The sequence below is a fragment of the Hyperolius riggenbachi genome, chromosome 10 (assembly GCF_040937935.1).
Source record: "Hyperolius riggenbachi isolate aHypRig1 chromosome 10, aHypRig1.pri, whole genome shotgun sequence".
In the NCBI taxonomy this organism is placed as follows: domain Eukaryota; kingdom Metazoa; phylum Chordata; class Amphibia; order Anura; family Hyperoliidae; genus Hyperolius; species Hyperolius riggenbachi.
The window spans coordinates 183,314,568-183,331,455 of NC_090655.1; the positions used below are offsets into that span (position 1 = coordinate 183,314,568).

Genomic DNA, 16,888 nt, shown 5'->3' on the forward strand with positions numbered 1-16,888 from the left:
GGGGAGAAAAAGAATTGTGAGCCTGAAATTTGGTGGTGGATGGGTTCCTATGCAGGAGTTGGGGATGGAAGGGGGGAGGGAGGAGATAGATAAATTGAGCTACGTTCAATTTAAGTTCTTTCTGAAGAGTTGTGGTACTAAGGAGGCCTTGAGTAGGAAGCTTACTTCATTTGAAGAGCTTTGTATGGGACCAGTATACGGGAACACTTTCAAGAATATATGCATTATTAAATGAAATAGAAGACCCTGCTGCACCAATCCATGTTAAATGGGGGAGAGATTTAGGAAGAACATCCTCAGAAGACCAATGGAAGAATGTATTTAAAACGGCAAGTAGATCGTCCTTATCTACTAAGGGGCAGGAGGAAGGGTATAAGATTTTTGCCAGATGGTATTACACACCTGATAGGCTGAATAGGATGTACATAGGTGCCTCTGAACTGTGTTGGATGTGTTGGAAGGAGAGGGGAGACCTATTGCATATTTTTGGGGGGTCTAAGGAAATGCAGAAGTTTTGGACAGTGGTTAGGGGATATATACAGTTAATTACTGGGATAGACCCTCCAGGAACCCGCCTTTTTTCCGCTACAATGCAATGACTGGCCTATAAGGAAATATGAGAAATCTTTGATGAGATTTCTGGTTAATGCAGCTAGAATTCTTAGAGCAAAGCATTGTAAGTCGGTCCAAGGCCCCTCGGTTTAGGAATGGTTTGGGGAAATAGAGGGAGTTTGGAAAATGGAAGATTTAACTAGCTATGTGCATGGAAACAAGGAAAGACATGAGGAGAGATGGAGGCACTGGCAAGAATTTAAAATCTCAAGGGAATATGAGAGGGAGAGAAGGGAGATAGAACAACTGGGGCTCCCTGACACAGTAAATCAGTAAAGGACAAGTGAGTGGCATATAATAAGAGACTAGATTGACCATAGGGCGAATGGGAGTATGATAGAACGATGGATGGTAAGGAGCGAATGGGTTTATGCGTGTAAGGGGAACGGTTCCTCTCTTTTGTGAATTTTTTAGTGGAGGGAAATAAGGACTTTTATTTATTTATGGAAGGGATTCATCTGTGTTGGAACTTTTTGTGTAGTATAAGTTCTGAAGATATAGAAAAATCTGAAAAGAAAAAGGAGATGTCTTAAAAGGTACTGGTAGTTGTACTAGTACAACTTCCTTATATAATATGTGTACTATTGTAGTCCTTTCCCTTATTCGAAGGATAAATGTGTTTTTGTACTTTGGAAAAAATTGAAAATAAAGATCATTTTTTAAAAAAAGTGACAGAACTGACAGGTTTTGGACTAGTCCATCTCCTCATGGGGGATTCTTAGGTATTTCCTGAATGGCAGTTGCAAAGTCCAACCGACAATATAGTGTGCAAGTGAGTTTGGAGGCTGGCTGGTATCTTACTATTTTGGCAGTTTAACTGCTGTTCATGAAAAGAAAATCCTGAGAATCCCCCATGAGGAGATGGATTAGTCCAAACCTGTCGGTTCTGTCAGATTTTAACTGCTTACTTTTTTCGCTGGAGTGGTCCTTTAAAGCACATCTGAAGTGAAAGGGATATGGAGACTGACATATGTATTTCTTTTTAAACAATGCAGATTTCCTAGCTGTCCTGCAGATCTTCTGCCTCTTATACCTTTAGCCATAGATCCTGAACAAGCCTGCAGATCAGGTGTTTCTGACTGAAGTTTGAAAGATCAGCAGGACAGCCAGGCAACTGGTATTCTTTAATGGACCACTATCGTGAAAATCGTAACATTTAAAATACATGCACACATACAAATAGGAAGCATGTTTCTTCCAGAGTAAAATGAGCCATAAATTACTTTTCTCCTATGTTGCTGTCACCTACAGCAGGTAGTAGAAATCTGACATTACCGACAGGTTTTTGGGCTAGTCCAGTGTTTCTCAAACCTGTCCTTGTGACTCCCCAACGGTGCATGTTTTGCAGGCAACCTCCCATATGCACAGGTAAGGTAATTAGTGCCTCAGCTACATGGAATTGACCAAGCTGAGGCACTAATTACCCCACCTGTGCATAGGCGAGGTTGCCTGCAAGACATGCACCTTTGGGGAGTCACGAGAACAGGTTTGAGAAACACTGGGCTAGTCCATCACTCCATAGGAGATTCTCAGCATGGCCTTTATTCTTTATAAAGACACTCCTTGAAAAAGATTTACAAAAAGATGCTGACCAAGCTTCCTGCTCGCTGCACACTTTTTTGGCAGTTGGGTGGACAACTGCCATTCACTAAGTGCTTTTTAAAATAAAGAAAACCCTGAGAATCCCCCATGAGGGGATGGACTTATCTGAAATCTGTCGGTTCTGTCAGATTTTTACTGCTTACTGTAACTGACAGCATCATAGAGGAAACTAATCTATGGCTCATTTTACTCTGGAAGAAACATACAGTACTTCTTACCTGTATATGTTTGCATATATTTTACATTTTAAGATTTTTGCAACAGTGGTCCTTTAAAAGCAAATATATATGGCAACCACCATATGCATCTCACTCCAGGTGTATTTTAAATGTTGCTGGTAGTCGGTTCTCTCCTTATACTTTAAAGCACTGAAGAGAGAACAGACCTCCAACAGCGATCATGTGATGAGTAGAATCACGTGATAGGGAAAGCAGCAGGACCAGTACTAACGTCCTGTATAAACAATGTGTGAAATAACCCCAATGATAATAAAGATACCTTGAAATCCACCATGAGTTACTTGAATGGCCCTCTTAGAGCATAGTCACAGTGGGACGTTGCATTGTAATGCGACATTAAAGTCACAACACAGCATTACAACGCAACACAAACAAAAAGGTGGTAACGCACATTAACAATGCATTACCATGGCATACAGTAGATACAGTGGAGCATACAGTCAATGGAAAGTATGCCTCTCTGTATCTGTTAACGTCTGCGCTTAGAGGTAACGCACTGCAAGCAGTGAGTTACCATAACGCAACATTTACAACACTGTGAATGTCGCATAGGCTTTACATTACAGTGCGTTATAATTACTTTATAATGCAGGACAATAACGTCCCACTGTGAATGCGACCTAAAACTCCATTGATAATCTATGGGTAGATCTAGCTTCATTTCCTTGGACTGGCCAATTGGATAACTGCCTTGTGTGCCTGTGCAGGGAAAAGCTGCAGGCTCCTCAAAATTCTAGAGTGACCAGCTGCAGTTCTCCATGAGGCCTGCAGCTGATGACACCCACCATGGAAACCCCACTCAGATACAGAGCTGTCATCTGTCTGACTGACATTGCTTCATCTTCCTGTCTTACACCTTGTGATTGCTCTCTCACAATGTTACAAATACTGAAGAGTGGACACAAGTGCGTTAGTGTGTCCAGGCCCTTATGCAGAACTACACGTGGAGCATGCCAATGGTGTTAACTGTCCGAATGACAAATTCCTCTCTCCTCTCTGTCATCTCATGATCTTCATAGTTCCCTGTAGGCATGCCAGTGTCTCATTTGACCCGACAGCACATGCTAGCCAGGAAACAGTGGTACTGTGCTGGTGCAGAGACATCGGAATACCCAGCCATGCTGTAGGATGGATTATGTTATGCCATGCTGCTATTTTTTTTCTAAAACGATACATTTTATTGATCACATAAGTAAGGAGAGAACATACACAGTTTGTACTCACGCATATCCAAAATACTGTAGGTACAATAACACAGCGGCGACAGGAGAGTCAGAGAGGGTGCATACTTCCTGCCCGTTGCACTCTAAATGCAGGAAGTGATCAATGACGTCACTTCCACAATTGAAATTCTGGATGGGTAGTGTGTGCACCCTCTCTGACTCTCCTGTCACTGCTGATCTAAGATCTGACTGTACCGGAGAGCCGGGGGGGGGGGGGGGGGCACAACTGGCGGCGTGGCAGTGGTGGGGAGCAAGGGGGCAGGCATGGCACCCAAGGTGCGGTGGCACCCATGGCAGGAGCCATGCCTCCACCCCTCTAGATGCGCCACTCATCACAGAGTTATCTAATTCCTACCTAAAGCGATCGTGGTACTTTGCACAGAGTCACCGGGATCTTAATGATCTAATCCGCCATGATAGTCGTTATCACCACGCGTCACCAAACATCATTGTGTAATCACATGCCTGTACCCACATCACAGGAACACAAAAAACGATCGCTTGTCTCTCAAAAAAATCACCGGTCATCGGAAAAATCATCAGAACAATCGCTTAATGGATACGTGCCTTTAGAGGAGATCTAATTAACATATATAAATACATCAGAAGGCAGTATAAACACTTGATCGGGTCCGTGCTTCTGCTCATGCACAAGCCATTTGCACCTGGGCAGTAACACGGAGCCGATTGAGCTTAGCTATTTCCACCAAAGCCCGAGCGGGTGCCGTGCTATAGCGCAGGCATAGGGTGGCCACTCTTTTGTGGGCTCTGCTCTCGAATTGCTTGGTGGAGGAGGAGGGAAGCCTCTAGAGGATCCATTAGACAAGGAATTATTAGATTGTATACCCTTTTCTCAAATTTCTGGAATATTCTGTCCATGTTGACCCGACTACAGCTCAAGCTTTGCATATTTAAAATGTTACAGTGTAAAGTCACTGATATGCACATCAATGGGTTTTTCTAAGTTGCTAAGCGACATGTCTCCAATCAGCAGGCATCACTTTTAGATTCTGTTGTTATAGTGATTGTAGGAGCTTTTCGGAAACTGTTTTGTAGGTTTTCCTTTAAATGAATCAAAGTATGTTTTGTTTAATAATATGACTTCTTCCAGGTTCAATAGCCAATACATCACCTACATCAAATGGGAGGGCACTTCCTCATACAGACAAGACTCCGAATCATCAGGCAAAAAGGTAAGATAAAAGGTTTATATCTACTTCCCAGCCTGCCTCATTCAATGTTAAGCCTGGTACACACATCCAATTTTGATTAGCTAATGACTGGCCCATTTTACCACTTCCATGTAGTAGAAATGGTAAACTGTTGGCACTCATACTGCATGTAGTTGGTAAAATTAGTCCATAATAATAATAATACCTTTTTTTTTGTATAGCGCTTTTCTCCTGTCGGACTCAAAGCGCTTGCGAGGCAGCCACTAGAGCGCACTCAGTAGGCAGTAGCAGGGTTAGGGAGTCTTGCCCAAGAAGCTCCTTACTGAATTACTGGCTTACTGAACAGGAAGAGCCAAGATTTGAACCCAGGTCTCCTGTGTCAGAGGCAGAGCCCTTAACCAGGACACCATCCAGCCACTACTACCAGTCCATGATTGGCCAATCAAAATTGCATGTGTGTATGCACCTATAAGTATTAATATTATTATTGTTCATTTAATTTAGTGCCCACAAATTACATACCCCTGTGCCATAAATTACATTTGTAACAAGGTTCTCCAGGCCGGAGAAAAGAAGTGGTTCTTTTAGCAGGGGCATCACCTAGTTATGTTACTTGACCTGGACCATGGAAATCATGACCAGGTTAGGGATAGAATAAGAATACTGTAATATACAACTATTGGTAACTCAGGGAGACTTTAAGCTATGTACCCACGTCGCGATTTTACTAGCGATTTTCCTAACAACTGGCAATTTTTCAACTGCCAAGCAGTCTTTTCCACAGTGCCGCGATGTGGGTACAGTTGCACGACCAACGAACGTCGCTTAGCGTCGCGCTGCAATAACCTCACGGCGAGTCGGATCTTTAACTACTTTATAACCACGGTGATTGAAATCTACGCCCTATTTTGGTGGTCACCTGGTGTCATGGAAGAGCCGTGAGAAAAGAGAATGCAATCACAATTGGTTTCCTGCACCGATTGTCGTTGACGTGCCAGATCAAAATCTTAGGTCTGTAGGTCCTTACAGTCAGCTTAGGGGGTCTCTGTTCTCTTCATACCTGCTAGTGGAACTCTTTTCATGAAGCCCCTTTCGTCTCTGACTGTCCCAAGGTTTGTTTTATTAGCAAGGAACAAAGGGTTTCTTTTCACAGGCAGATCACGGTTAAGTGTGAACTTTCCATTTGAAAGGGATACCATTTGGTGAGCCCAGCAAAGTGAGCTTCCCACACAGCAGGGCTTTAGACACAACGGAGCCATGTAGCCAGCATTAAACATAAATGTAGTATATTATCTTTAGCCCGTTTAAGGATTACCGTTTATATGAGAGGTATGAAAGTTATATCATTTGATTCGGGGTGTCTTGACGGACATTTTGATACCAGTGCTGGGGGGCCAGGGATAAGCCACGACAAAGTATTAAACCTCTCAGGAACTACACATAATATGGTAATCAAGTTTGAGGTCATATGAACTGTCATATTCTGAGGAATATGAATCTGTATTTGTGATGTGTGTGCGGGAAGCGTAAGCTGAGTTATGAAATATGTCATATTTGGTGGATGGGAAATGTACTACCCAGGAGGGTAACTGCCCCTGTCCAGCCCCTGGGCTGAACCTGAGACCCCACCTAAAAATGTGGGTCACCCAAAAGAACTTGCCGTGGACTCCTTCCTGAGTCCTCTAATTCCATCGTCACAAAAGCATGCTGTTGCTCTGAGGACTGAGCAGTGGCCATCTTTGTCTAAACTTTGCTCTGGAAACAAAAGAACTTCACATGTTTTCCCAGAAGGACGTATTTTCACCTGACTTAAGTATCCGTTTATTTCTTTCCATATTTTTATTTTCATACTGCGCTACTAATGTCTCTATAATTGTTGATTTTAATGATTTTCTGTATATAGTAATTATTTATATTGCATTTATAATAAACGACTCTAAAGTCATTTATTTGTTCAGCTACACCTATTATTTAGCAACACAAAACAAATCCAGGGTTCCGAAGAGTCGCTACTACTGTTGATAGCTAGATAAAATAGAGGGTGTTTAACCGTTTTATTTGCAGGTATTAGCATCAGTGCAGTTAGGTCTCCTACCCTTCTGTAGGAGTGGTGGCAGTTACACCCTGAAATAGTGTGTAATTTGTGTTACTGTAACTCACAAGCTCTCTTCTAGTCTGTCTGCTGCCAAAATTCCAGCGGTTTTTGTGCACCGATTGCGACCACAGATTGCATGGTCTGTGTGCTGAAACCGATTGGAGGGCATTGTGCAGTCCGGCCACTAGGGGGTGTGTGATACCTGGCTGGCACATTGTAGATTTCAATCAGCCGCCACTGCGCGCATCCGCCGTTTCCGTCGCTCCACGCCGATCTTGCTGCTAAAACCTGGCGTACTCTCGACGCAGCTCACTGGCTCTGCCTGTCTCTATGACGGCAAAGCCATGTGAGCCAGTCAGGAGCCGATTTTATTGGCTCCTGGCCGTGTCTAGCAATGTAAGCCGCTCCCATAGGCTTGCATTGATAGACACGGTCAGGAGCCAATGAAAGCTGCTCCTGACCGGCTCACATGACCAGAGTGCGGCGGTGACGGTGGTTGCGGCGGGTATGCGCGGCGATTCGTCGGGATTCCGTCTGTATTGTACCACCGGTCTCTGGTCCTTAAGGGGGCAGAGACCGCTGGTACTTATGTGGTTAAGATCCTGCACAAAGTACCGTGATCGCTTGAAGTCTTGTTCGGTCACGATGTATAATGTCACGTGCCGTTGTGCATACCCGCTGACAGGAAGAGGCATCGCTGAATGACTGTCGTCAAGGGGACGTCCCTGGACCAGTCGGGTGGTGAGTATGGAGCTTTATATTGAAGTACAGCAAGAAGTATAAAACAGGAGCAAAGTGCTTGGTTCATAAATCTTGAGAGTAGCTCAGCAATAAAACAACACCCTCCACAAAGTGCTTCTTAAAAGTGTGGCTGCTTTGTGTCATATATCTGCCTCCCATGTTTACATTTCCCTGGCAGTGGATTACAGGTGCTGAGCCTGGAAAGGCAGAAGTAAAACCATCGCAAATCATTTGATACACAAGTAGCAGCTTGATTTGGGTTATTTAAACAACAGAGTATTTACGGTCTTGCTTGAAAAATCCTCTCTGTGTTTTCTTAGAAAGTTTTAAATCAGAATGATACCATTTATTGGCTAACTTTAAAAGATTTGAAAAGTAAGCTTTCAGTAATACCTTCTTTAGTCTCCCATCCTGTATATCGAACAAAATCCTATAAATTACATGAGAATCCTGTATGGACATCAGAAGGAGGTACAGATATTTTTTGCTAATACAAATCAATGTAATTCAGATGTCTTGATGTTCAGTTGTATTAAATACGGTACATTTCAATCACATTGATTTATAGTAATGGAAAAAGAAAGTATCTGTGCTCCCGATTGATGTCCAAATGTGTATAAGTTGGGCTTTTAATAGTGTGTTCAGTACACAGGATGTAGAGTCTGAAAAAAGGTTTAAGTATACGATAGTATCATACAAATTCCAAACTTTTTGACTTAACTGATGACTAACACAATTTGTGTTTTCTTAAAGAGAACCTGTACTGAGTAAAAATATTTAAAATAAACACATGAGGTAGCTTCAAATGAACATTACATAATTACCTTGCCATCAGTTCCTCTCAGAAGCTCACCATTTTCTTCTGACAATAATCCCTTCCAGTTCTGACAATATTTTGTCAGATCTGAAATATATCAGTTGCTGTCAGTTATTTATCAGTTAAGAGGAAAACTGATGTATCAGGTAATGTCCAGGTTTCCCTATGGCTCAAGTGAGCGATGTTACAGTTTAACTGTGTGCTGACCAGAAAGTAGTTATGGGTAATGGCCATTTTCAAAATGGAGGACGGAAAATTCCTTTGATCACAGTGAACAAACAGGACGCAGGACAGGAGAAAGACACTGAGGAGTAGACTACCTGGAAGGTAAGTATGACTTGTGTATGCTTATTTTGACTTTTCATTTTCAGTTCAGGTTTTCTTTAAAGGGTCTCCGAGCTCTAAAACGAAATTGGTACTCACCTGGGCTTTCTGCAGCCCACCGTAGGTCGGGAGGTCCCACGGCATCCATCTGGCTCTTCTCCCAGGGCCTGGCCAGAAATGGCTCCCAGGCGGCTCCCGGCGACACTGGGCCCGAGTGTCGGGCTCCTTCTTCCTGAAACGTTACGTCTGTCGTCACCACACCGGCCGCATGCGCAGTACTGTCACGCCAGCTGCAGTGATGACACAAGGCGGCCGGCGTGGTGACGACAGATGTGACGTTTCAGGAAGAAGGTGCCCAACACTTGGGCCCAGTGTCGCCAGGAGCCGCCAGGGAGCCATTTCTGGCCAGGGAGAAGAGCCAGATGGATGCCGTGGGACCTCCCGACCTACGGTGGGCTGCAGAAAGCCCCAGGTGAGTACCAATTTTGTTTTTATTTAAGCTCGGAGTCCCAAGTCTTCTAAGCAAGAAAAAAAACAATAACGTTTGTAAAGCGCTTCTCTCTCCCATATGACTCAAAGCACATAGATATGTCTCAAAACAATACATTGTTGCAGGATAGAATGTGTAAAGCCTTTTCTCCAGGACAGTTGGCCATTGCAACGCACACCACTTGCTTTGCTATTATCCATTATCCCTCATGCGGATGTGATTTCCATGTATTATAATGCTTATTTTTGTCTGCAATCATACATTCAACTGTGAATCAGAATGCATGGATAGAAGTCTCAGTCCTCAGTAGAAGCCTCAGTACAGTCTATGCACTTCTGAAGTCCCTGCAAATTGCATCATTGTGTGTTAGTGACACACAATTGAGGAAGGGGCGTAACAGAGAAAAATTATGTGTTCATAAATGCCAAACTAAACAGATGGCTTTTCAGTTTAGTATTAAATATCTCCAGGGTTGGAACTGTCTGTTTCCTTGTAGTAATGAGATCTAAAGGGTAAGGGCAGCATGACAGAAATCTCTGGCTCCTAAGATTTTGATGTAGACTCTGGGGTTGACAATGTTATTAGATCCTGTTGAACTAAGGTTGTGAGAAATTTGCCTGAGCCTAACTTGTATAGAGATTTGAATGTAAGTAGGCCTATTGTGAAGAGAATTTTCAATGGGTAGCAGTACCCACAATATTCATATCTCAGATTACAGTTGATGGAAAATTTTGATCAAATGTATTTTTTTTTAAAATCTACACGAAACAGAGTTATCAGAGTTGAACCAAAACTAACTAATCTAGCAGCTAGTTAATTGAAGTTAAAAAGCGGAATATAACCCTGCATTTCAACTTTGCTCTAAAATATTATTTACAGCATATTATATGCAAAAAGCATTTTTTTTTTACTAGACCAGCATTGGAAGGGTTAAACACAGACGTTTCAAGTTCCATGGAGAGATATGCAGAAGTTCAGATTGTTACATTCTATGTATCTATTGATAAACAGTTACACACTCTTTGGCAGTCCTCCAAGCTCCTTCTCAGTCAGAGAGATGAGTCATTCAACACTTAGATACATTTCTGTAAACAAAATGTATCTCTTTTCAAAGGGGATGCGTCTGCAGAAATCTAAAGGAACTTTAAAGCCCTGTGTAACCCTTCCAATGCTGGTCTAGTAAAAAAAAAAAAATGCTGGTTGCATATAATATACTGTAAATAATGTTTTAGAGCAAAGTTGAAATGCAGGGTTATATTACGCTTTAAGTGACGCTCCCATATCTGATCATGCAAATCTCTGGTTCAGCTCTGCTAATTCCATTACTTGTACATTAAAAAATATTCAGTTGAATTATACTTATTTGTCCCAGATAACAGTATAGCATGCTGACTTCAAAAGTATCATCATTTTCTTTTTCCCGCCTTTGGGGAAAATCATTAATCTCTGCTAGATTGCTAGAGCCGTGATATATAGTGAATAGCCACGTCTATATGTGGTGTGAACACTGCCTGCAGCTGGTAGCAAATCCTTGAAGCAGGTTTTTAATGAAACAGTGTGCTTCAAAAGTGCATTCACAGTCACAGAAATAGGCTTTCAATGTAGCTGGGTTGAAATCCAATTGCTTACTATTATCATTAAGGCAGGAGACACACTTGACTTTTTTTCGTACGCATTTTCTGTACAGAAAAACTGATTTAAGCTGAGAACTCATGTTAATCAATGAGCTAGTTCACACTTAATGCGTTTTTCACGCGCAGAAAAAAACTGACATCCTGCATGATAAATTTGCACATTTGCACACCTGTGCCTCTTTCAGTCCCCCTGTGCCTCCATGTGCTTCCTTCAGGCCCCCATGTGCCACCGCTGTGCCCCTGTGCCTTCCTCTGTGCCCCTTTGCGTCTCCTTCTGTCCTCCTGTGCATCCTTCAGTCCCCCTCTGCCTCTTCTGTCCTCCTGTGCCTCCTGTTGTCCCCCTTTGTACCGCCTTCTGTCTCCCTGTGCCTCTTTCTGTCCCTCTGTGCCGCTCTCAGTCCCACTTTGCCTCCTTCTGTCCCCAAGTTGCACACGGCAGTCTGTCATTGGACAGCTTCAGACCCAGCAGGGACTCCAGAAGGATGCACATTGATGAACTTCAGATGTCCTTGGACAGTTTAAATGACCCGGCGCCTTTAGAGGTGGAATATGGAACTGTGTCTCCCTACGGGGGTTCAGTCCCCAGGTCCGTTCCATCTTATGCGCATAGACGCCCCTCCAGCCCCGTGCTGAGCCGCTCTTCTCTCAGGGAAAGGTTCCAGTCTGACCACCAAGCTTCAGTGAATTGGGAGGAGATCCATTCACGAGTCAGAAGTATACTGAGAACACACAGCGCTGAACAGAAGCTAAACTTTGACAAAATCGACCCGTGGGAGGAGCCACATTCTAGAAGTAATGGAAACAGAGTGTCTCCCGTTACAGCAGCCTCCCATACACATGAGATAAGTCTGTTCACCTGGACGATGGGGAGTTCTGGAGTAACAGGGCCTCCGAATACAAGGGGAAGAGTCACCGGCTCATCTTTGAAGAGAGCATGGGGAAGATCTACAAGAACATGCACCGAAACGCGTCAGTTCCACATGCATACCGAAGATTGCACAAATCCTGAGGACACAACGGGAATAAAGTGCTAGAAAGAGGCATCTCCTCTCCACGACAATATAAAATGATTCAGTTGAAAAAAAAAAAAGAGAACCCGAGGCGGATTTACTAAATCTTAATAGGACACAGAGGCATGTTCTCTGCACAATGAATGCCTCTGTGCCCCCCTGGGCTCTGCTGTCCCCCCTGTAAAATAGTGACATGCTAGCGGCAATCTGCTTGTCACTAGCCTGCTGTTTACCTGGCATGTGTCAATCACCCTGCGCCTCCCCCGCCTCTTCCATTGCACGGCTCCTGCCTCTGTCCTCTCGCTCCCCGCCTCTATAAGCTTCTTCCAAGCTGAAGCTAGGTCGCGAGCCAGAAATACTTGCGCAGAGAACATGCCTCTGTGTCCTGTTAAGATTTAGCAAACCCGCCTTGGGTTCTCTTTAAGCATACACCTTATACGCCACATGGTTCATATATTCTTTAGTGTGTGCATGTTTTTTTTTTCTTTTGTGGGGGGTGACACAGGACTTCTTGCCTGGCAGAGGTGTAGGGTGGGGCATGGGGGAACATATGTCCCTGGCGCGCTCTGATAAGTGTGCTCAACGCATCCACCTTTTTTTTTTTTTGTACTCACGCCCAGTCCACAAGCCCAGTGGGCAGGCTGGGCAGCAGGACAAGTCTATGTGTGCAGAAGGGGGGGGGGGGGGGGGGGCAGAGTCACTGCTCAGCAGAGTAAGAAGAGAGGACATCAGATGATGCACAGAGCAGAGGCAGCTTTTATGCGTCCTTCAGCAGCATATTCAGCAAGCTGCTAAGCCAGGAAGGAAGCATATAAAAGCTGCTTTGCCCAGAGCCCCCCTTTAATTAATGGTTCATCCAAGGCTATCAGGGTGAATTCACAGACAGGCGGAGGAGGGGGGTGCAACAGATGCAAGTCAGGCTTAGCAACAATAGCAATGCATATTAGCCTAATAGTATGCATTGCTAGTGTTTCTTCTGTTCTCCCCCCCCCCATCTTCTAATGCCGTAGTTCTGGGACTTCATAATCATCCACCCTAAACCTGCATTGCTGGCTGTTTTACATGCATCCACCAACAGGCTGAGTCTGACCACCTGACTTCTATTCAAAAAGTAAGTTCCCTTTTGATGACCTTCACGTAACCCAGTCCTATCCTAATGTCCTACCATATTATTATTATATATTTATATAGCACTGACATCTCCTGCAGCACATTACAGAGTACATAGTCCTGTCACTGACTGTCCTCAGAGGAGATCACTATCTAAATCTACCATAGTCATACTACTGCAGCAGCACAAGTTAAATGAACTTACGCATCCTAATGTAAGCAGCGTGACCTAATTAAGCAGCGGGCACGATACAGGCAGTGTAGCGTGTGCTTCTCAACAACGGTCGATCGTTGTGAAGTCCCGCGCGATAGTGATGGCCACTACAAATCAATTAATGTAATAGCGGCCGTCGCTATCACAACGAGCAGCCGTTGCTAAGGAGTGCATGCTACACTGCTGTAGCGGGCCCGCTCTGTAATTAAGTTGCATTGCTGACATTAGGGCACATAAGTTCATTTAAAAGACAACTGTAACAAGAGGCTGCCATATTTATTTTCCTTTTAAACAGTACCCGTTGCTTGGCTATCCTGCTGTTCCTCTGCCTCTAATATGTTTAGCCATAGACCCAAGCATGCAGCAGATCAGGGTTTTCTGACATTATTGTCAGATCAGACAAGATTAGCTGCATGCTTGTCTCTGATGTTATTCAGACACTGCTGCGGCCAAAATAGATCAGCAGGGCTGACAGGCAACTGGCATAGTTTAAAAGGAAATCAATATGGCAGCCTCCATAATCTTCTCAATTCAGTTGTCCTTTAACTCGTACTGCTGCGGTGCACTACATTTAGTGAATCAAGCCCATAGTCTAATGTCCTACCATACTATTATGTATTTATATAGCACTAACATCTTCTGCAGCACTTTACAGTGTAGACAAAGACAGACACAGAAAATTTATATCATGCTTTTCACCTGCCGGAATGAAAGCGCCAGAGCTGCAGCCGCTAGGATGCGCTCTATGGGAAGTAGCAGTGTTAGGAAGTCTTGCCCAAGGTCTCCTACTGAATAGGTGCTGGCTTACTGAACAGGAAGAGATGAAATTTGAAACCCAGGTCTCCTGTGTCAGAGGCAGAGCCTGTAACCTTTACACTATCCATCCACATAGTCGTGTCACTGACTGTCCTCAGAGGAGCTCACAATCTAATCCTACTATAGTCTAAAGTCCTATCATATAATTATTATTATGTATTTATATAGCACTGACATCTCCTGCAGCACTTTACAGAGTACAGCAAAGGAAAAGAGGCGCCCAATATATATATATAAAACACTTTAAAATCAATAAAATAAAGAAGGTTGAGGTGGCTTACCTCATAGACGACAAACTAACTTAATTAAGGAAGTTTAGTGGATAATTAAGCACAGGTAACGCGTTTCGTGGGACTATGCCCACTTCCTCAGGCCAGTCAAATGTGCCAGAGCCGTCTATATGCCAGACTCGGGTGCCTCTTTTCCTTTGCTGTAACCTACTCCCCCCACCTATTCAGGAGGGGGGCCTTGCGCACCTGTTTTGGGTGCGCAAAGTTTTTTTGCTAAGAGAGCGACCGAGTCCAGGACCGCTGGCAGACCTGAGTGGAGTCAGGTGTAATACACTCCACGTGCCTGAAGTGGTCGGTTGCCTCTAGCGCAACCCACCTTTGTGAGTACCCTTTTTCAGAAGTGCTTTTGATACTCAATACTTGTGACATACTGCACTATTTGGGCTCCCGTTTGTCTTTTTCTTTTTCTTCTAGTACTGTACTTTACAGAGTACATAGTCATGTCACTGACTGTCCTCAGAGGAGCTCACTATCTAATCCTACAATGGTCTAATGTCCTACCATATTATTATTATTATAATTACACGGCTGAAGCTCTGCCCCCATCTTCTAATGCTGTAGTTCTGGGACTTCATAATCATCCAGCCTAAACCTGCATTGCTGGCTCTTTTACATGCATCCACCACCAGGCTGAGTCTGACCACCTGACTTCTATTCAAAAGTAATTTCTCTTTTGGTGACTTTCACGTAACCCTGTCTTATCCTAATGTCCTACCATATTATCATTATATATTTATATAGCACTGACATCTCCTGCAGCACATTACAGAGTATATAGTCCTGTCACTGACTGTCCTCAGAGGAGCTCATAATCGAATCCTACCATAGTCATACTCTAATGTCATACCATATTATTATTAGTCCAATGTCCTACCATATTATTGTTGTGTATTTATATAGCACTGACATCTTCTGCAGTATGTCACAGAGTACATAGTTATGTTACTGACTGTCTTAAAGGGATACAGTAGGGGGGTCGGGGGAGAATGAGTTGAAGTTACCCGGGGCTTCTAATGGCCCCCTGCAGACATCCTGTACCCGCGTAGCCACTCACCGATGCTCCGGCCCCGCCTCCGGTTCACTTCTGGAATTTCAGACTTTAAAGTCTGAAAACCACTCCGCCTGCGCAGCTGCATCGTCGCTCCCGCTGATGTCAACAGGAGTGTATTGCACAAGCCCAGTATGATCTTTGGTCTGCGCAGTACGCTCCTGGTGCCATCAGCGGAAGCGAGGACACGGCAATGCAGGCGCAGTGGTTTTCTGACTTTAAAGTCAGAAATTCCAGAAGTGAACCGGAGGCGGGGCCGGAGCATCGGTGAGTGGCTGCGCAGGCACAGGATGTCTGTGGGGGGCCATTAGAAGCCCCGGGTAACTTCAACTCATTTTCCCCCGACCCCCCTACAGTATCCCTTTAAGAGGAGCACACAATCTAATCTCTACCATAGTCATAGGGGGCACTAAAAGTCCAGAGCAGGTTATTTGGGCGCCATAATTGGAAGGCATCTAATAGACGCCTGTGCTATTTTACAGTAATCGGGGGCGCAGACGATCATTTGGGCACCATGATGTATTCAATGATTTTAGCCGATCGGCTCCAACTTTTGGTCACTTGGTTGCCTGGGGTTAAGGTTTAGCATTAGGTGGTGGGGTTATGGTTAGGCACCTACGGGGGGAGGGCTGGTTATGGTTAGGCACTAGGTAGGGGGGTTAGGCACATACATGGAAGGGTTTAGGTTAAGTAAGTTGCCAGGTAGTGCATAGTAACATACAGTATTGGTAATTTAAATTTCCAATATTTTACTGTTTAACGGCACCACCCAACACCCAGTTCATCCGCGACGCTGCAATATGTACTCCCAAAAGTTTAGTTTTGCTTAAAGCATTAAGACAAGGTCCGCAGAAAGAGGATTGGTTGCTTTTGCCAATGGAGGTTTAATGATTGTCAAATGTTGGGACACTCTTGACATACAACGGGGTAAGCTTCTGGATTATCCTGAGGCTTTCCTCTACTGAGGTAAGTGTCTAAGAGGCAGATTCACTAATGTAACGCGCTCGCCAGCGCAAGTTAATTTTAACCAGCGCACGAGCCGGTCAGGAGCCGCTTTCATTGGCTCCTGGCCGTGTCTATCAATGTAAGCCAATGGGAGCGGCTTACATTGATAGACATGGCCAGGAGCCAATGAAATCGGCTCCTGACTGATTCACATGGCTCTGCCATCATAGAGACAGACAGAGCCAGTGAGCTGCGGCAAGAGACGTCGGGTTTGAGCGGCGTGATCGTCGGGGAGCGACGGAAACGGCGGATGCACGATGTGGGCGGTGATTGTAATTACGCCCTGCCAGCCAGGTGACCACCAAAACAGGGCGTAGATTTTAATCACCACGGACCTTAAGTAGTTAAGCGACAAGACAATATACTCTGTACAGTGCTGCGGAAGATGTTGGCGCTATATACTAATACTAATTAGTATACTAATATTAATACAATAATACACAGAA

General features: G+C 44.2%; 1 protein-coding gene across 1 annotated transcript in view; it reads left to right on the plus strand.

The window, feature by feature from the left end:
- Positions 1 to 16,888, plus strand: part of LOC137534035 (sperm flagellar protein 1-like) — a 173,380-nt gene that overhangs the window by 44,308 nt on the left and 112,184 nt on the right. Inside the window, exon 5 of the mRNA XM_068255360.1 lies at positions 4,788 to 4,869. Within this exon, the coding sequence (XP_068111461.1) occupies positions 4,788 to 4,869 (82 nt within the window). The remainder of the gene's footprint in view (positions 1 to 4,787; positions 4,870 to 16,888) is intronic.